Below are 21,338 nucleotides of genomic sequence, written 5' to 3'. Positions count from 1 at the left end.
TAACTCCAACATGAGAAAACATAGGCAAAATACTGTATATTAAAAATGATGCGTTTGCTCAATTTGTCTCATATGTTATGTGGAACTAGTTACACACACAGAGTGCTTTTAACATTGTGTTTTCAATGTACATATTTGACACATTTTGACTATATAGTGCATGATCTTTTATATAGTCATTATTATTCAACATGTCTTCAACTGTGAGTGAACAGTAAGTGAACAGTGAGGGAACAGTGAGTGAACAGTGAGTGAACAGTGAGTGAACAGTGAGTGAACAGTGAGTGAATGGGTGCAGTATGTGGTCTGTTTACTTACGTGTAGCTCTCAAAGTCTCCATTGCTGATGGCTTCTATGAGCTGCTCTGTTACCTTGATGATCTCCTGTTTCCTCACTGTGAAACATAGACACACCGCTCTGACACACAACACCGACACATAGTTCTGACACACCGTTCTGACACAGCTCTGACACACCGTTCTGACACACTGCACTGCCACACCGTTCTGACACACAGCTCTGACACATCGTTCTGACACACAGCACTGCCACATCGTTCTGACACACAGCACTGCCACATCGTTCTGACACACAGCACTGCCACACCGTTCTGACACACTGCACTGCCACACCGTTCTGACACACAGCTTTGACACATTGTTCTGACACACAGCACTGCCACACCGTTCTGACACACTGCACTGCCACACCGTTCTGACACACAGCACTGCCACACCGTTCTGACACACAACACCGACACACCATTCTGAAACCATTCTGACACACAACACCGACACACCGTTCTGACACACAACACCGACACACCGTTCTGACACACAGCTCTGACAAACCGTTTTGACACACAGCTCTGCCACACCGTTCTGACACACCGTTCTGGCACACAGCTCTGACACCATTCTGGCACACAGCTCTGACACCATTCTGACACACAGCTCTGACACACCGTTCTGACACCATTCTGACACACCGTTCTGGCACGCAGCTCTATACTGAGAACTGCTGACAACAAGCACCATGATGAATAGGACTGTAGGACTGTAGGACTAGGACTGTAGGACTGTAGGACTGTAGGACTGTAGGACTGCAGGACTAGGACTGTAGGACTGTAGGACTGTAGGATTGGACTGTAGGACTGTAGGACTGTAGGACTAGGACTGTAGGACTAGGACTGTAGGACTGTAGGACTGCAGTATTCCTGGCACTGGAATAAATAAATGAGTTGTTCCTGCTGTATAGCAACAGTTTATATTTAGCTTTGTAGACCTTTTGTACAGACCTGGGATGTGTGCATGTGTGTGTGTTGTCTGTTTGTGTGTGTGTGTGTCTGCCTGCTGCCTCTCAGTGCTTTGTTGAGTGTGAGGGGGCTGTTCTCTGCCCACGCTGAGAGATGCACTGTGCCAGCAGAGAGAGCTTCACTCCCACCAGCTCTGGGTTGCAGCTCAGAGTTGGGAAAGCAAGGTCGTGCCTTGCATATGGTGAAGAGGGGACGCTCACAGAGGGTTACATCCTCAGAGTTTGTCCTCCTAACTCCTCCTAACTCGCTCACAGAGTACAGAACTGAGAGAATTCGAACTACCTAGAAATCAGTAGAATGCAGATGATATTTGACATACAGTGGCTATTAGAGACTATGCCAGTGATTGACTGTCAAAGCTAACAAATTATCTAGTACACATGTTGATATCCCTGGTCATGCACTTTAGGAAGTCTTTCATCTCTCTCTCTCTCTCTCTCTCTCTCTCTCTCTCTCTCTCTCTCTCTCTCTCTCTCTCTCTCTCTCTCTCTCTCTCTCTCTCTCTCTCTCTCTCTCTCTCTCTCTCTCTCTCTCTCTCTCTCTCTCTCTCTCTCTCTCTCTCTCTCTCTCTCTCTCTCTCTCTCTCTCTCTCTCTCTCTCTCTCTCTCTCTCTCTCTCTCTCTCTCTCTCTCTCTCTCTCTCTCTCTCTCTCTCTCTCTCTCTCTCTCTCTCTCTCTCTCTCTCTCTCTCTCTCCTTCCTTCAACCCCCCTCCCAACACCTTCAACCACTGCAGAGATCATTGTTGTATCTGTCGTCTCGCCCACTCTCCACCTACACAGTTTCTCTGCATCGCCCACTCTCCACCTACACAGTTTCTCTGCATCGCCCACTCTCCACCTACACAGTGTCTCTGCATCGCCCACTCTCCACCTGCACAGTGTCTCTGCATCGCCCACTCTCCACCTACACAGTTTCTCTGCATCGCCCACTCTCCACCTACACAGTGTCTCTGCATCGCCCACTCTCCACCTACACAGTTTCTCTGCATCGCCCACTCTCCACCTACACAGTTTTTCTGCATCGCCCACTCTCCACCTACACAGTGTCTCTGCATCGCCCACTCTCCACCTACACAGTTTTTCTGCATCGCCCACTCTCCACCTACACAGTGTCTCTGCATCGCCCACTCTCCACCTACACAGTTTCTCTGCATCACCCACTCTCCACCTACACAGTTTCTCTGCATCGCCCACTCTCTACCTACACAGTTTCTCTGAATCGCCCACTCTCCACCTACACAGTGTCTCTGCATCGCCCGCTCTCCACCTACACAGTTTCTCTGCATCGCCCACTCCCCACCTACACAGTTTCTCTGAATCGCCCACTCTCCACCTACACAGTGTCTCTGCATCGCCCACTCTCCACCTACACAGTTTCTCTGCATCACTCTAATTGCAGCTCTGCCAGATGCATCTCCCTCCTGTCTGGCGAAATCACAATGACATTTTCTCGAACCACTCTTGTAGGAGGAGATAAAGTGTTTCCTAAAGATTCCTAAAGATCAATGAGCTGCTGTAGTCAAAGAGGAGCATTACACCTCACAGCAGGCCCGTCTCTTAGTAAGAGGTGTAAGGTTTACTGACAGAGAAAAGACAGGCTTTCTATCTATTTATTCCCATTCCATAGAACACTGATGCTCAGACTGGCATAAGCAACAGCAATGCAACTCCACCACCAGCCGTTATAGAACTGACTTACTCAGTCAAGCTATTAAATAGAATTCCATACAGTAGCTATTTGCATTGCTTCATTAACTGAAATGTTTTCACAGTAGCCAATCGTCATGGTAGACCCTTCTCGAAAAACACAAGGCAGAGATTGTCAATCTGTTCTCCCCCTCTGTTCGGTTGTCAGTCATGTAAATGGACTGTAACTGAAGTAAGAGTGAACCTATCCACAGCAGTGTTGTGCTGGTTTTAGGGTTATTTTTAGCATTATCGAATATCACTTCCTGAGCCAGAGAAAGCCACTTCTCAACAGCTTAATATGTGAGTGTGTGCAACATATATGACCCCTGTAGGATATCTGTTTAGTTTAGCAGAGCTCTATTCCCCCTGCCAGCTGTCGCCCTGTCCTATTAACATGTCCAGACTGCTAGTGGTGAGGCGATGAGAGGTGAGAGGAGGGGAGAACCTTACCTCTGGTGTCTTCGTCCTCAATAGTGGTGTTGGTGCTTTCAGAGGATTCCTAGAAACGACACACAGACGGGTTTAGAGATTCACACTCAATCATAGAAAGTGGTATTCTCTCCACACCAGGAAGTGGAAGAGCCAGGTCAACACAACACACACCTCCAACAGACAGACAGCTGCCTTCCTGTCTGCACCTTTAAGAGAGAGAGAACGGGCTGTTTGGTTATTTCTGAGGTCTAGCTGGTTAGGAGTAGGGTGAGATATGGGAGGGAGGGAAACACCTAGAGAAGGAGAGATGTGTTACCCCCACAATGAACCCCCAAGAGCATAGCAAAAAGCATCGGGATTAGGCAACATTGGAGATGGGATGGTCACACACAAAAACAAAAAGAAAGTCCAGCTCCATTTTGAATGACAGCTTTATTCGCTTGTTCATTGGTTCGTTTGGATTTTTTAAAGCTATTATCACTTTCCCTGTTAGGTGGAAAGCCGAGAGGCGTGGCCGAGAGGCGTGGCCGAGAGGCGTGGTCAAGAGGGTGGGGAATATCACACTCACCATCAGCTGGACGCTGGAACTGGACTTCCTTTTCTGGAAGAGAAATGAGAAGAGGTTAGACAGGAACACACAGGATGAGATGGAGACGCCAGGGAGCGACAGAGGGAGAAGAGGGACACCTCCATGCTGCAGAGGGAGGAGAGGGACACCTCCATGCTGCGGAGGGAGGAGAGGGACACCTCCATGCTACGGAGGGAGGAGAGGGACACCTCCATGCTGCGGAGGGAGGAGAGGGACACCTCCATGCTACGGAGGGAGGAGAGGGACACCTCCATGCTGCGGAGGGAGAAGAGGGACACCTCCATGCTGCGGAGTGAGGAGAGGGACACCTCCATGCTGCGGAGGGAGGAGAGGGACACCTCCATGCTGCGGAGGGAGGAGAGGGACACCTCCATGCTACGGAGGGAGGAGAGGTACACCTCCATGCTGCGGAGGGAGGAGAGGGACACCTCCATGCTGCGGAGGGAGGAGAGGGACACCTCCATGCTGCGGAGGGAGGAGAGGGACACCTCCATGCTACGGAGGGAGGAGAGGTACACCTCCATGCTGCGGAGGGAGGAGAGGGACACCTCCATGCTGCGGAGGGAGGAGAGGGACACCTCCATGCTGCGAAGAGAGGAGAGGGACACCTCCATGCTGCAGAGGGAGGAGAGGTACACCTCCATGCTGCGGAGGGAGGAGAGGGACACCTCCATGCTGCAGAGGGAGTAGAAAGACACCTCCATGCTGCAGAGGGAGGAGAGGTACACCTCCATGCTGCGGAGGGAGGAGAGGGACACCTCCATGCTGCAGAGGGAGTAGAAAGACACCTCCATGCTGCAGAGGGAGGACATGTATGTGGGTTTGAGGCTCAGGACGTGTGTGTGTGTGTGTGTGTTTGGGGTTCGTGTTGCCAACGCTGCCTTTGTCATCTCCCCAGGACACCTCTGTGAGCAGTCTGGTCGGCGAGCAGTGTGGCGGTTGTGGCGGTTGTGGCAGTGTGGCGGTTGTGGCGGTTGTGGCGGTGTGGCTGTTGTGGCTGTTGTGGCGGTTGTGACGGTTGTGGCGGTGTGGCCCTAGTGGCAGTTGTGGTAGTGTGAAGGTTCTGGCGGTTGTGGCGGTGTGACGGTTCTGGCGGTTGTGGTGGTGTGACTGTTGTGGCGGTTGTGGCGGTGTGGCGGTTGTGGCGGTTGTGGCGGTTGTGGCGGTTGTGGCGGTGTGGCTGTTGTGGCGGTTGTGACGATTGTGGCGGTGTGGCCCTAGTGGCAGTTGTGGAGGTTGTGGTAGTGTGAAGGTTCTGGCGGTTGTGGCGGTGTGACGGTTCTGGCGGTTGTGGCGGTGTGACGGTTGTGGCGGTTGTGGCGGTGTGGCCCTTGTTGTGGTGTGATGGTTGTGGTGGTGTGATGCTTGTAGTGGTTGTGGCGGTGTGGCGGCTGTGGCGGTATGACGGTTGTGGCGGTGTGGCGGTTGTGGCTGGTGTGGTGGTGTGACGGTTGTGGCGGTGTGACGGTTGTGGCGGTGTGACGGTTGTGGCGGTGTGACGGTTGTGGCGGTGTGGCCCTTGTGGTGGTGTGACGGTTGTGGCGGTGTGGCTCTTGTGGTGGTTGTGGTGGTTGTGGTGGTTGTGGCGATTGTGGCGGTGTGACGGTTGTGACAGTTGTGGCGGTTGTGGTGGTTGTGGAGGTGTGGTAATTGTAGCAGTTGTGGTGTGTTGTGACGGTTGTGGCGGTGTGGCGGTTGTGGTGGTATGACAGTTGTGGAGGTCTGGCCCTTGTAGCGGTTGTGGCGGTGTGACCCTTGTGGCAGTGGTTGTGGTGGTGTGGCGATTGTGGTGGTGTGGCGGTTGTGGCGATGTGGCGGTGTAGCGGTGTGTAGTGTAGGAGACCTCTGGGCCTGGCTGGGCTGTGGTCAGGGAGGAATGTCTTTGATAAGGCAGAGCTAGCAGGGCTGTATGGTCAGCAGCATGCCCCACTAATCACTATATCAGACACCCTGGACTGGACCGGCTGCTCCTTAAGGCCCCAGCGGCAACTGGGGGAGTACCACCAGTGGAGCCTATCCCTGATACATGTATATAGTAACTCACACAGACTAACTTACAGAAACACACTTATAATAGTGGAACACTCACAAACAACACAAATAAACAGACAGACTCTCCTACTGGCTTTGATACAGATTAACTGTCAAAGCACTAATCCCATTAGATACATATCTCATAGTACTGTCCTGGGACTGGACTGGACTGGAGGACACGCTTTGGGTGGGGCCAGCCGGTGTGTTCAGAGAGAATGGAGTAGACATTGAAACTCCCACAATCCCATTGACTACTTGGATCTGTGATGTTACCTTTTCAAAGAGCATGTTTGATTTATTCAGTTTTGCAGAGAAGGTGAAAATAGCTTTCAACTTTCACAAAATGTTGAATAACGGCCACATTTTTTAAATCATGTTTTATGGACAGCGGGTGTAATATACCCCAAAAGTCCTCCTCCAGGCCAGGCTTACTCCACGGTGAGAAGAGAACCCTGTGGAGCTGGAGCCCTACCTTCACACCATCAGTCTTCTTGTTGGCCTTGTTACCTCCTGCGCGGGACACAAAGAGAAACAGGATGATGAAAAAGGGCATTAACGCCCAAAAGACGAGGGCGAAGGGCATGGCCAGCAGTCTCAGTCAAATGAAAAGAGGAGGGCGAAGGGCATGGCCAACAGTCTCAGTCAAATGAAAAGAGGAGGGTAAAGGCCAACAGTCTCAGTCAAATGAAAAGAGGAGGGCAAAGGCCAACAGTCTCAGTCAAATGAAAAGAGGAGGGCAAAGGCCAACAGTCTCAGTCAAATGAAAAGAGGAGGGCGAAGGGCATGGCCAACAGTCTCAGTCAAATGAAAAGAGGAGGGTAAAGGCCAACAGTCTCAGTCAAATGAAAAGAGGAGGGCAAAGGCCAACAGTCTCAGTCAAATGAAAAGAGGAGGGCAAAGGCCAACAGTCTCAGTCAAATGGAAAGAGGAGGGCGAAGGGCATGGCCAACAGTCTCAGTCAAATGAAAAGAGGAGGGTAAAGGCCAACAGTCTCAATCAAATGAAAAGAGGAGGGCAAAGGCCAACAGTCTCAGTCAAATGAAAAGAGGAGGGCAAAGGCCAACAGTCTCAGTCAAATGAAAAGAGGAGGGTGAAAGGCCAACAGTCTCAGTAAAATGAAAAGAGGAGGGCAGAGGCCAACAGTCTCAGTCAAATGAAAAGTGGAGGGCAAAGGCCAACAGTCTCAGTCAAATGAAAAGAGGCCAACAGTCTCAGTCAAATGAAAAGAGGAGGGCAAAGGCCAACAATCTCTGTCAAATGAAAAGAGGAGGGCAAAGGGCATGGCCAACAGTCTCAGTCAAATGAAAAGAGGAGGGCAAAGGCCAACAGTCTCAGTCAAATGAAAAGATGATGGCAAAGGCCAACAGTCTCAGTCAAATGAAAAGAGGAGGGCAAAGGCCAACAGTCTCAGTCAAATGAAAAGAGGAGGGCAAAGGCCAACAGTCTCAGTCAAATGAAAAGAGGAGGGCGAAGGCCAACAGTCTCAGTCAAATGAAAAGAGGAGGGCAAAGGCCAACAGTCTCAGTCAAATGAAAAGAGGAGGGCAAAGGCCAACAGTCTCAGTCAAATGAAAAGAGGAGGGCAAAGGCCAACAGTCTCAGTCAAATGAAAAGAGGAGGGCGAAGGCCAACAGTCTCAGTCAAATGAAAAGAGGAGGGAAAAGGGCAACAGTCTCAGTCAAATGAAAAGAGGAGGGCGAAGGCCAACAGTCTCAGTCAAATGAAAAGAGGAGGGCGAAGGCCAACAGTCTCAGTCAAATGAAAAGAGGAGGGCGAAGGCCAACACTCTCAGTCAAATGAAAAGAGGAGGGCAAAGGCCAACAGTCTCAGTCAAATGAAAAGAGGTAGAAGAACATTTTAGAAAACCTGATCCATAAGTCTCCTGGGAAACAAAATATCATATTTTATTCAAATCAAGCACTCATCCTGTTCTCCACTGATCGAAAACTCAATGAGACGGTCATATTGCCAAAGAGTCACTAGGAGTATCCAAACCCAGCGGCTTGTTGAAGATTCTCTCAGGTCATTCAACTGGTCAAACAAGTTTTTAGGGAAATTAAGCACCATAAAATAAGAAAAATTCAAATTCCCAATGGTTCGGTGGGTGAGAGAGGTCCAGACTGCTCTGCTACAGAGGCTGGCCGGTGGGTGAGAGAGGTCCAGACTGCTCTGCTACAGAGGCTGGCCGGTGGGTGAGAGAGGTCCAGACTGGGCTCTGCTACAGAGGCTGGCCGGTGGGTGAGAGAGGTCCAGACTGCTCTGCTACAGAGGCTGGCCGGTGGGTGAGAGAGGTCCAGACTGGGCTCTGCTACAGAGGCTGGCCGGTGGGTGAGAGAGGTCCAGACTGGGCTCTGCTACAGAGGCTTGCCGGTGGGTGAGAGAGGTCCAGACTGGGCTCTGCTACAGAGGCTGGCCGGTGGGTGAGAGAGGTTCAGACTGGGCTGCTACAGAGGCTGGCCGGTGGGTGAGAGAGGTCCAGACTGGGCTCTGCTACAGAGGCTGACCGGTGGGTGAGAGAGGTCCAGACTGGGCTCTGCTACAGAGGCTGGCCGGTGGGTGAGAGAGGTCCAGACTGCTCTGCTACAGAGGCTGGCCGGTGGGTGAGAGAGTTCCAGACTGGGCTGCTACAGAGGCTGGCCGGTGGGTGAGAGAGGTCCAGACTGGGCTCTGCTACAGAGGCTGGCCGGTGGGTGAGAGAGGTCCAGACTGGGTTCTGCTACAGAGGCTGGCCGGTGGGTGAGAGAGGTTCAGACTGCTCTGCTACAGAGGCTTGCCGGTGGGTGAGAGAGGTCCAGACTGCTCTGCTACAGAGGCTGGCCGGTGGGTGAGAGAGGTTCAGACTGCTCTGCTACGGAGGCTTGCCGGTGGGTGAGAGAGGTCCAGACTGCTCTGCTACAGAGGCTGGCCGGTGGGTGAGAGAGGTTCAGACCGGGCTCTGCTACAGAGGCTGGCCGGTGGGTGAGAGAGGTCCAGACTGCTCTGCTACGGAGGCTGGCCAGTGGGTGAGAGAAGTCCAGACTGGGCTCTGCTACAGAGGCTGGCCGGTGGGTGAGAGAGGTCCAGACTGCTCTGCTACAGAGGCTGGCCGGTGGGTGAGAGAGGTTCAGACTGCTCTGCTACGGAGGCTGGCCGGTGGGTGAGAGAGGTCCAGACTGCTCTGCAACGGAGGCTGGCCGGTGGGTGAGAGAGGTTCAGACTGCTCTGCTATGGAGGCTGGCCGGTGGGTGAAGGAGGTCCAGACTGGGCTCTGCTACAGAGGCTGGCCGGTGGGTGAGAGAAGTCCAGACTGGGCTCTGCTACAGAGGCTGGCCGGTGGGTGAGAGAAGTCCAGACTGGGCTCTGCTACAGAGGCTGGCCGGTGGGTGAGAGAAGTCCAGACTGGGCTCTGCTACAGAGGCTGGCCGGTGGGTGAGAGAAGTCCAGACTGGGCTCTGCTACAGAGGCTGGCCGGTGGGTGAGAGAAGTCCAGACTGGGCTCTGCTACAGAGGCTTTCCAAGGAGCACTTGAGTTATGGAGAAAGAATGGGCACATTCCAACCCTGATCAATCACTCTATAAAGTTTGGCTATGACCCGTACAGTTCACCACGTCCGGTTGTTCCCCTAGAGTTTGTTACCCATCCTTCTACCTATCATCTTCACGTCTTCTCTTCCTCCTGGTCTCTGAGCTGGAATCGTGTTCTGTCCTCTCTCTGAGAGTTGAACAACCCACTTTATTTTCTTCAACATGACGACTAATTTTCACCCTTGTGGGGACAGGGGGCCGTGTGGAGCATGGCCTCTTGTCAGCTGGGGTGTAAACCTGATTCCTAGCCCCCCTGGCCCCCCAGACCCCTGGCTCCGTGACCCCACTCTCCCCTGCTGCTGGGACTGTGGCTATATGCCGATGGGGGTCCCCCTGGTCTGCAATGGACTGGCTCTGGGAACCCCAAGCCCTGGCTTGGGATCATCTTTCTCTACTCTATTCATTTTAAAAGCGAATATGGCCCTGAACCAGCGGGTACACAGCACTTCTGACCCACCCAAGCATAATAGGAGTCAATCGGATTAGGAAAACAACCATTAAAAGCTGAAAGGGCAGATTTGGCTCCAGCCATACTATCTGAACAGTGAGGACTTTATAAATAGGCATAAGGCTGTAACCTTGCTGTATATCTGCGGACTGTGGTTTTCCATGGCTATCTGAAGGGTAAAGAAAGACCAAGAGTGGAGAGCGGAAAATGAAGGATGAATGGTGGTGCTTAGAGATGCTGAGATGGTTTTATGATCCTCCAGGGTTAGTCTTATGGGGCTTGGCTTTCGGACAAGATTCCCTGGCAGGTGGGGATATGGGGTGGGGGGGTCTATTCCTGATTGATATGAGAATGCCTACCCGTTTAAAGATGAACCCTTACTGCTATTATTTTCCTTGTCCATTTCTGGTCCACACATTTTATGAGTGATTATGTGGAGTTCTGAGAGGAGAACAATTATTTTACGCTGGTTGGAGTTTGGTAGGGATGTGTAAACTGTGGGCTTTGAAGGGGATCCCTCCATCTCTGAGTCTGTGAGAGTGCCTACATTGATTCTGTGCTTGTGTGACCTTATGGTGTAATGGGAGCCTGCCAAAGACACACAAGGCTACACGCCAGAGGGAACTCCATCCTCTTTATTTTCTAACAACGTTCCACTGTGACTCCTTCATCTCAGCTGGCCCTTCCTTGCAGCCAAGGGTAGAATGTAGAGGATTTTGACAAAACATTTCAGATAACAGCAACATAGTGATGGTCCATACCCACATAATACTGTATGTTCCACCTGCAGTAGTGGATTCCACTGCCCATCTGAGTGAAGTCATGGAGGGACTGAGGACCCAATAGCAGATGGCTCAGCCAGAGTAAGTGGGCTGTAATGATAATAACACATGCACATTTGTCAAGCAGCAAATGTACATTGTGATAACTAGTGTTTGTAAGCAGATGGCCAGGCTATTCCATCGTCCCTATCACCGTTCAGCTATTGATTTACAGTCGAAGAAAAACTTGTCCATCTTGTGTCAGTTTTGAACAGACATCCCAGACATCATTCTAACTTGTGACAGTGAATTAGTGTGTTGTAACGATCGAAGTGTCGGACAAGGGAGTGTCCATTGGCATGGGGAAGTGTCTTGATGCATGACCAGTGAGTCTACAAGCTGTCATCATCTCCTCCCTGCTCCATGGGCTTGGAGCCCCCCCAGTCTAGGGCCAGCAGCCTCCCTGCTCCATGGGCTTGGAGCCCCCCAGTCTAGAGCCAGCCTCCCTGCTCCATGGGCTTGGAGCCCCCCATTCTAGGGCCAACAGCCTCCCTGCTCCATGGGCTTGGAGCCCCCCATTCTAGGGCCACAGCCTCCCTGCTCCATGGGCTTGGAGCCCACCAGTCTAGGGCCAGCCTCCTCCCTGATCCATGGGCTTGGAGCCCCCCATTCTAGGGCCAGCCTCCTCCCTGATCCATGGGCTTGGAGCCCCCCAGTCTAGAGCCAGCAGCCTCCCTGATCCATGGGCTTGGAGCCCCCAGTCTAAAGCCAGCCTCCCTGATCCATGGGCTTGGAGCCCCCAGTCTAGGGCCAGCCTCCTCCCTGATCCATGGGCTTGGAGCCCCCCATTCTAGGGCCAGCCTCCTCCCTGATCTATGGGCTTGGAGCCCCCCAGTCTAGGGCCAGCAGCCTCCCTGATCCATGGGCTTGGAGCCCCCCAGTCTAAAGCCAGCCTCCCTGATCCATGGGCTTGGAGCCCCCAGTCTAGGGCCAGCCTCCTCCCTGATCCATGGGCTTGGAGCCCACCAGTCTAGGGCCAGCCTCCCTGATCCATGGGCTTGGAGCCCCCAGTATAGGGCCAGCCTCCTCCCTGATCCATGGGCTTGGAGCCCTCCATTCTAGGGACAGCTTCCTCCCTGATCCATGGGCTTGGAGCCCCCAGTCTAGGGCCAGCCTCCTGAGCCCATGTCACTCCTCTAGAATAGTGACCTCCCTAGGGACACTGTTAAGCAGTTCTCTAGTCTTCAGCTCCATTGGTATGGAGCATGCATGGAGCTTGCAACGTCAGGATAGTGGGTTCCATTCCTGGGATCACCCGTATGTAGAAATGTTATGCATCCATGACTGTAAGTCTATTTGGATAGAAAGTCTGACAAATGTCATATATAATTAGTATTAATAAACCCACTCTCGCTCCAGAAGGGAGAGGAGAACCGTTCTGACAAGGCACCTCTACAGGACTTACCTGAGAAGTTCCGAGTCGCCAACATGGTGGTGAGAATGGCTCCCTGATAAGAAGAGATGGATCGTTACATAAGAAATAAAAAAACAAAAGGATTCATTAAAAAGTAAATTTTATTATGCCACAGTGTTCTTGGCAACCAAGCTTGGCTGGAATATATTATCAACAGCTTGATTAGCTTGCTTACATTAAATATCAACAGTTTGGATTGCTGCTTACTGTCAAGGGAATAACCTAGAGTACTGTCACAGTTGCTATGTCTTACCAGCACCAAATAAAAATGTTTGCATTGGCAAATAATTGGCAAAACTCAATTTAAAAAGTATTTGGTATTACTGCATGAACAATGTCACACTGCCGTTGAGTGTGTAGATCAGACCTGTGCAGAACATAGTTTAATTTTGTAGTTTATTTGAAAAGTTAGTCTAATATTGTCTAGATAGAGTTTCAACTAAAAGGCCACTATTTTATTTGATATTCAAATACAGGTCTCAGACATTTTCTAAAGGTATTTGAATATATGCAAGTGATTTGAAAACAAAAAAATATGTATTTGATGGCTGCCAAATATTTGATGAAGAACCAGAAACTACAACAGTGAGTCAGTCTAAATATATGATCATAAGCACATGGTTTGGAGGGGTCTTGGATATTCCTTTTAATATAGCCTAATGCTTAGAATTAAATACACAATGGGCATGGAATCCCCTTAACATTAAAGTGTACCACTTGTGCGGCTTCAAAATGAAAAACAGATATATTTTCAGAATGACTGAGACATACAGTAACACTTCAAGTACTTATACATGTTTGGTAAATTTGTGACAACAGCAACATTGTTGTTACATTGGACGTGGAAATTGCTTTACAATTGCATAATGGTGGAGTTATTGCATAAGTGGAATAAGGAACAGTCACTATTCCTCTTGTGTACAGTCGTTGCAAACTCTCAGCTCATTGCTATGCGATTTAATGCAATTACCAAAGTATTATGTTAACAACGTGCTAATAAAAAGTTGTTTTATTACACAGGCGCAAGAACAGCTTAATGTGAAGTGTTACTGAGGAGGCTAACAGTAACAAAATATGTCTATTAAGTGTCGAAAGGAAAATAAATATCCCAAAACTGCCTTCTTGAATCAACTACAGCTAAAAGATTACATAGCGTGTGGTTGCGAACACTTACCCTCAAATGGACAAAGAGGTTCAAAGTTGTTTTTGCAAAACATCCAACTTGAACTTTGCAAATGGCTTTGAATTACTCTGCAGTATTTTCGGGTATCATAAAATGAATTGCAGCTTTCAACCTTTTCAGTGGCATGTTGAAAGAGTCACACAGTAGTTGAGCATCACAATGTATTTATACTTATCTGTACAACATGTAATTGGTTAATTGGTTTGACTTGATTATGTACACCTGGGGCAATGGACATATGTGGCAGGGTCTACAGACAATCATAATTACAAAAAGAAAACCAGCCCCGTCGACGACATCAACACCTTGTTTCCAGACAAATTAAACAACTTCTTTGCTCGCTTTGAGGACAATACAGTGGCACCGACGAGGCCCACTACCAAAGCCTGTGAGCTCTCCTACTCCCTTGCCGACGTGAGTAAAACATTTAAACGTGTTAACCCTCGCAAGGCTGCCAGCAAAGACGGCATCCCTAGCCGCGTCCTCATAGCATGAGCAGACCAACTGGCTGGTGTGTTTACGGACATATTCAATCAATCCCTATCCCAGTCTGTTGTCCCCACATGCTTCAAGATGGCCACCATTGTTCCTGTTCCCATGAAAGCCAAGGTAACTGAACTAAATTACGAGTTGCACTCATTTCTGTTATCATGAAGTACCTTGAGAGACTAGTCAAGGATCATATCACCTCCACCCTACCGGTCACCCTAGACCCACATTTGCTTACCGCCCCAATATGTCCACAGACAACGCAATCGCCATCACACTGCACACTGCCCTATCCCATCTGGACAAGACGAATACCTATGTAAGAATGCTGTTCATTAACTACAGTTCAGTATTCAACACCATAGTACCCTCCAAACTCATCATTAAAAGCTTGAGTCCACAATATCTCCACCCCGCTGATCCTCAACACTGGGGCCCCACAAGGGCGCATTCTCAGCCCCCTCCAGTACTCCCTGTTCACCCATGACTGTGTGGCCATGCACACCTCCAACTCAATCATCAAGATTGCAGACGGCCTCCCGAGTTAAACAGCCATCTCTAGCACAGAGAGGCGGCTACCTACCTACAAACTTGATATCATTGGCCTCTTTAATAAATGGAACACTAGCCACTTTAATAATGTCACTTTTATAATGCCACTTTAAGAATGTTTACATATCTCGCATGACTTATCTCATATGTACTGTATATACTGTATACTGCATCCTACACTATCTATTCTTGTCACACCCTGATCGATTTGACCTGTCCTTGTGCTTGTCTCCAACCCCCTTCAGGTGTCCCCCATCTTCCCCATTATCCCCTGGGTACTCATAGCTGTGTTTTCTGTCTGTCTGGGCCAGTTCGCTTTGTTCTTTCAAACCTACCAGCTGTTTCCCTTGCTCCTGTCTTTGTTATAGTCCCTCTTTTCTTGTTTCCCGGTTTTGACCGTTCCTGCCTGCTCTGACCCTGAGCCTCCCTCCAGTCCTGTACCTTTGCTTCTACTCTGGATTACCAACCTCTGCCTGACCTGACCCTGAGCCTGCCTGCTGTTCCGGAAGCCTTACACCTTCTCTGGGTTATTGAGCTCTGCCTGCTTTGACCTGTCATTTGCCTGCCCCTGTTTAAATAATTAACTTTTGTTTCTTCAACACTGTCTGCACCTGGGTCATACCTTAAAAGGTGATAGTACAAACTGGCCATGACTGACCTAGCAGACTTGGACCAGCTCTGCAATGCCACCTCCTCCCAAGGAGCCACCATTGGTAGGCAAGAGGAGTTGCTCAATCGACTCAATCGTCGCCTTTAACCATCCAGATCGATGGATGGCTCCGGGAACGTAGGAGGGAGAAGAGGTCTGATTGCGGTCCCAATCGCTCACTCAAGATCCCACCTTGCATCTAATGAACTCTGGAGGTCCCGAGAGAATCTGAGTTTACTCGAGTTCCTCCAAGAGCCTGCAGCTTGGCAGGGCTAGGCTGTCTCTAACCGAAGGCGTACACAGACTTAACACCCAGAGTTGTCTGTATTGCGGTACTGCCGGTCATTATGTGTCTACCTATCCCTTCAAGATGCCTAGGTCAATGGTAGGAATGAGTACTCTGGTGGGTCTTAAGGACAATTTTGCCCTTCTCCCTACTCGCCCCCCTCTCCATGCCACCCCGCTGTGGGGCGACCAGTCCAAGTCTCTACAGAAACTCATCGACTCGGGGGCCGATATGAGTCTTATGGACATTACCCTGGCATCTGAGCTGGGCATCCCCACTCAACCGCTCTTCATTCCCATGGATGTTAGAGCGCTGGAAGGGTGCTCTATAGGCGAGTCACCCACCATACCACCCCCATCAACATACGAGTGTCGGGGAACCACAGCAAGACAATCCAATTCCTGCAAATTGAGTCTCCTCAGGTTCCCGTGGTATTGGGATTCTCTTGGCTCCATCCCTCGATTGACAGGTCTACTGGTTTCATCGTGGGCTGGAGCCCATTCTGCCACACTCATTGCCTGAAGTCAGCTCTGCCTGCCCCGGGATGTCTTCCTGGGGGCTTGGAAATTACCCCGGACCTCTCCGCCTGCCCCACGGAGTACCAGGACCTCCGGGAGGGGTTCAGTAAGTCCCGGGCCACTTCGCTTCCGCAGCACTGACCGGTATCCAAGAAGGTCAAGCCAGATGCGCTGGCACACCACTATAGCATTGCGGCCACACCCCTTGAAGCCGAGACATTTCCCCCCCCACTACAAGATCATTAGCCCCTCTGCTGTTCGTTCTCTGTTGCCCCGTACCCTCTGTATACTTCCTACCTTTCCTGTGTCTAGAATTAAAACCATGTCTCACAGCCCTTTGTCTCCTTTTTCCAGGGCCACCCCTCTCCCCCATCTCATCGACAGCCAACCGGCATACAGGGTGAGACGTCTCCTGAAGGTTCGACCTCGGGGCAGGACATTCCAGTACCTGGTTGATTGGGAGGAATATGACCCGGAGTAGAGGTGCTTGGTCTCTGCTAGGGACATCCTGGACCCAGGCCTCATCACTGAGTTCCAATGCCTGTCTGTGCCATCTCTAAGTTTCTGTCTGTCTGGGCCAGTTCACTTTGTTCTACCAGCATTTTACCTTGCTCCTGTCTTTGCAATAGTCCCTGTTTTCTAGTTTCCCGGTTTTGACCTTTCCTGCCAGCCCTGACCCTGAGCCTGCCTGCCGTCCTGTACCATTGCCTCTACTCTGGATTACTGACCTCTGCCTGACCTGACCCTGAGCCCACCTGCTGTTCCGATGCATTACACCCTCTCTGGATCATTGACCCCTGCCTGCCTTGACCTGTTGTTTGCCTGCCTTGACCTGTTGTTTGCCTGCCACTGTTTAAAGAATACACTTTTGTTTCTTCAACATTGTCTGCACCTGGGTCATACCTTAAAACATGATCATTCTATACTATCTATTGCATCTTAGCCGCTCTGTCACTGCTCATCCATATATTTTATATTTATATATTCTTATCCCATTCCTTTACTAGATTGTGTGTATTAGGTTTTATTGCGGAATTTGTTAGATATTGGGATTTGTTGTAGAATTGTTAGATATCACCTGTTAGATACTGCGGATCTAGAAACATAGGCATTTCGCTGCACTCGTAATAATATCTGCTCACCATGTGTATGTGACCAATACAATTGTATTTGATTTGATTCAGGGGAATGGACATTTACAGAATGTTCAGATGTACATTTATTGTGTAGATCAAATATGACTGTCAGATAGATTGGAATAGTATAGGAGATTGTGTGTGCTCTATTAATTATATTTCTATCTTCAACATGGAGTTCCAGATACAGCCCTGCCATTAGTTGAAGGAATCCAATCCAATAGTCACTTCCTGAGAAATCTTAGTTGCTTTATACAATCTGTATTCAAATAGTTTTAAAAAGTAGTCACTTTCTAAGATCTGTATTCCCATTGTTTTAAGAAGTAGTCATTTTTGGGGATCTGTATTCAAATCGTTTTCAAAAGTAATACTTTTTTGAGATTTGTATTCAAATAGTTTTAAAAAGTAGTCAATTTTTGGGATCTGTATCCAGATGGTTCCAAAGTCACTATTTGTTCCTCTGAAAAGCGGAACCTGAATGAATTACAATTAAATGGACCTGCCTAAAACGGGTCCTATAAAAGTTCAAACACAAACGCTGTAGTTGCATAATGAAATTAATGAGAGTTTTCACGTCACACAAATGAAACAGAGAGATGTCCTCTCATCTTGAACTGTGCATGGACACGTTTAATGAAATACATTTTGCCTTGATACATCACATTTCCAACGTCACTCAAACTCCCATCACTAGTGACCCAGAAAATGTGATATTGTTTTCCTACCTTGGTCAAACGAGTGTAACATGGACTGTTCCAGTATCATATCTACATATCTACTTTCCCCAGAAGTTTACTATACCTTGAGTTTCCTTCTGGCGTTGAACTTTTTCAGGCACTCCACCGTCTCCTGTCTGTGCATGCAGGAAGCCACAGTGGAGCGGTGCTGTAGAGAGAGAGAGAGAGAGAGAGAGAGAGAGAGAGAGAGAGAAAAGGAAAAAATAAAGACATGTCAGGTTAGACACTGGGCCGGATCTTACTGGACAAGGTGATCATTGTGAGAATGCTCTGAACTCACTGAGATCCAGGGATGTTTGAGAACCTCCGAGGCAGTAATGCGCTTGGCAGGGTTGATGGTCAACATCTTGTTGATGAGATCCTTGGCCTCTGGAGTAACAGTGTCCCACTCTGGCGAGGGGAACTACAGGACACGAGGAGGTTTTTGGTATTAACATACAATTATAAACTGGGTGGTTCGAGCCGTGAATGCTGATTGGCTGATAGCTGTGGCATATCAGACTGTATACCACGGGTATGGCAAACATTTATTTTTACTGCTCTAATTACATTGGTAACCAGTTTATAATAGCAATAAGGCACCTCAGGGGTTTGTGGTATATGGCCAATATACCACGGCTAAGGGCTGTATCCAGGCACTCCGTGTTGCGTCATGCGTAAGAACAGCCCTTAGCTGTGGTATATTGGCCATGTACCACACCCTCTCGGGCCTTATTACTTAAATAAATCGTGGGAATTCAAACTGGTGATGATCTTCAAATGAGTGAAAATAATCCTAAAGGTACATTTTCCAAACGATATATGAGGGTTAAACATTCTGTAGGCTGAGGGTAGGAATGTGAAAGAACCGAGTAGAGAAATATGAAAGAACAGAGTAGAAAAATATGAAAGGACTGTCACGCCCTGATCTGTTTCACCTGTCTTTGTGCTTGTCTCCACCCCCCTCCAGGTGTCGCCCATCTTCCCCATTATCCCCTGTGTATTTATACCTGTGTTCTCTGTTTGTCTGTTGCCAGTTCATTTTGTTCGTAGAACCTACCAGCGTTTTGTTTCCCTGCTCCCGTTTGTTTCTTGCTCCTGTTTAGTTTCCCAGTTCTGACTGTTCTGCCTGACCCTGACCCTGACCCTTACCTTGACCCTGACCCTGAGCCCGCCTGCTGTCCTCTACCTTTACACCCTCTCTGGATTATTGACCCCTGCCTGCCTTGACCTGTCATTTGCCTGCCCCTGTTTAAGGAATAAACTATTGTTTATTCAACACTGTCTGCATCTGGGTCATACCTTAAAACGTGATAAGGAGTACAGAGTACAGAAATATTAAAGAACAGAGTACAGAAATATTAAAGGACAGAGCCATGGGCTGCTATGACTGCAATTGAAGAAGAAAAAGTAGGAGATGTGTTTTCCTCCCAGCAGAAAGAAACCATTATCAGGCACTGAATTCAGGATGATTCATCTCTTTGGAAACTGGTGTGTTACACAATCCTGAAGAGACACTGTGCTTTTCCCCAGCAGACGTGGCCAGTAATGGAATGGAGGGGTATGGTTACAGTAAGAACAGGAGCTAGGATAGATGTGACTCTTCACCCCTACTTACATGTACAAATTACCTCAACTGGTATATAGCCTCGTTATTGTTATTTTATTGTGTCACTTTTAAATTATTTTTTAGATTTGTTTATTTGGTAAATATTTCCTTAACTCTTTCTTTAACTGAACTGTTGATTAAGGGCTTGTAAGTAAGCATTTCACGGCGCATGTGACAAATAAAGTTTGATTTGATTTGACTCACATCGTAGGCCCCAGCCTTGATCTGCTGGTACAGTCTGTGCTGGTCCTCATCCCAGAACGGAGGATATCCCACCAGTAGGATGTACAGGATCACACCTGGCAACACAGACGTCATACATCACTATACAATAGAACACTGTCACACCTGGCAACACATACAGTATGTTATACTTCACTATACAATAGAAGACTGTCGCACCTGGCAACACAGATGTATTATTACATCACTATATAATATAAGACTGTCACACCTGGCAACACAGATGTTATACATCACTATACAATAGAAGACTGTCACACCTGGCAACACAGATGTTATACATCACTATACAATAGAAGGCTGTCACACCTGGCAACACATACAGTATGTTATACATCACTATATAATAGAAGGCTGTCACACCTGGCAACACATACAGTATGTTATACATCACTATATAATAGAAGACTGTCACACCTGGCAACACATACAGTATGTTATACATCACTATACAATAGAAGACTGTCACACCTGGCAACACATACAGTATGTTATACATCACTATACAATAGAAGGCTGTCACACCTGGCAACACATACAGTATGTTATACATCACTATATAATAGAAGACTGTCACACCTGGCAACACATACAGTATGTTATACATCACTATACAATAGAAGGCTGTCACACCTGGCAACACAGATGTATTATTACATCACTATATAATAGAAGACTGTCACACCTGGCAACACATACAGTATGTTATACATCACTATACAATAGAAGGCTGTCACACCTGGCAACACATACAGTATGTTATACATCACTATATAATAGAAGACTGTCACACCTGGCAACACAGATGTTATACATCACTATACAATAGAAGACTGTCACACCTGGCAACACATACAGTATGTTATACATCACTATACAATAGAAGGCTGTCACACCTGGCAACACAGATGTTATACATCACTATACAATAGAAGGCTGTCACACCTGGCAACACATACAGTATGTTATACATCACTATACAATAGAAGGCTGTCACACCTGACAACACATACAGTATGTTATACATCACTATACAATAGAAGACTGTCACACCTGGCAACACATACAGTATGTTATACATCACTATACAATAGAAGGCTGTCACACCTGGCAACACAGATGTTATACATCACTATACAATAGAAGACTGTCACACCTGGCAACACATACAGTATGTTATACATCACTATATAATAGAAGGCTGTCACACCTGGCAACACAGATGTTATACATCACTATACAATAGAAGACTGTCACACCTGGCAACACATACAGTATGTTATACATCACTATACAATAGAAGGCTGTCACACCTGGCAACACATACAGTATGTTATACATCACTATACAATAGAAGACTGTCACACCTGGCAACACATACAGTATGTTATACATCACTATACAATAGAAGACTTTCACACCTGGCAACACATACAGTATGTTATACATCACTATACAATAGAAGACTTTCACACCTGGCAACACAGATGTATTATTACATCACTATACAATAGAAGGCTGTCACACCTGGCAACACATACAGTATGTTATACATCACTATACAATAGAAGACTTTCACACCTGGCAACACATACAGTATGTTATACATCACTATACAATAGAAGACTGTCACACCTGGCAACACATACAGT

At 48.3% G+C, this 21,338-nt stretch overlaps 1 protein-coding gene across 7 annotated transcripts in view; it reads right to left on the bottom strand.

The window, feature by feature from the left end:
- camk2a (calcium/calmodulin-dependent protein kinase II alpha) overlaps nucleotides 1–21,338 on the bottom strand; it is a 98,541-nt gene that overhangs the window by 6,650 nt on the left and 70,553 nt on the right. For 5 of the 7 annotated variants that reach the window (XM_036967563.1, XM_036967564.1, XM_036967562.1 and 2 more), the window contains exons 9-16: nucleotides 19,648–19,742; nucleotides 18,136–18,258; nucleotides 17,920–18,003; nucleotides 12,297–12,339; nucleotides 6,532–6,569; nucleotides 4,005–4,037; nucleotides 3,455–3,503; nucleotides 319–394 (exon numbers count right to left, since the gene is read on the bottom strand). In XM_036967563.1, coding sequence (XP_036823458.1) covers nucleotides 319–394; nucleotides 3,455–3,503; nucleotides 4,005–4,037; nucleotides 6,532–6,569; nucleotides 12,297–12,339; nucleotides 17,920–18,003; nucleotides 18,136–18,258; nucleotides 19,648–19,742 — 541 coding nt within the window. The remainder of the gene's footprint in view (nucleotides 1–318; nucleotides 395–3,454; nucleotides 3,504–4,004; nucleotides 4,038–6,531; nucleotides 6,570–12,296; nucleotides 12,340–17,919; nucleotides 18,004–18,135; nucleotides 18,259–19,647; nucleotides 19,743–21,338) is intronic. The other 2 variants (XM_036967566.1, XM_036967561.1) reach the window with 1 other exon arrangement.

Source organism: Oncorhynchus mykiss, chromosome Y (assembly GCF_013265735.2).
Source record: "Oncorhynchus mykiss isolate Arlee chromosome Y, USDA_OmykA_1.1, whole genome shotgun sequence".
Lineage (NCBI taxonomy): Eukaryota > Metazoa > Chordata > Actinopteri > Salmoniformes > Salmonidae > Oncorhynchus > Oncorhynchus mykiss.
Note: the sequence above shows the minus strand (reverse complement) of the source record. Positions and strands in the feature narration are given on the sequence as shown.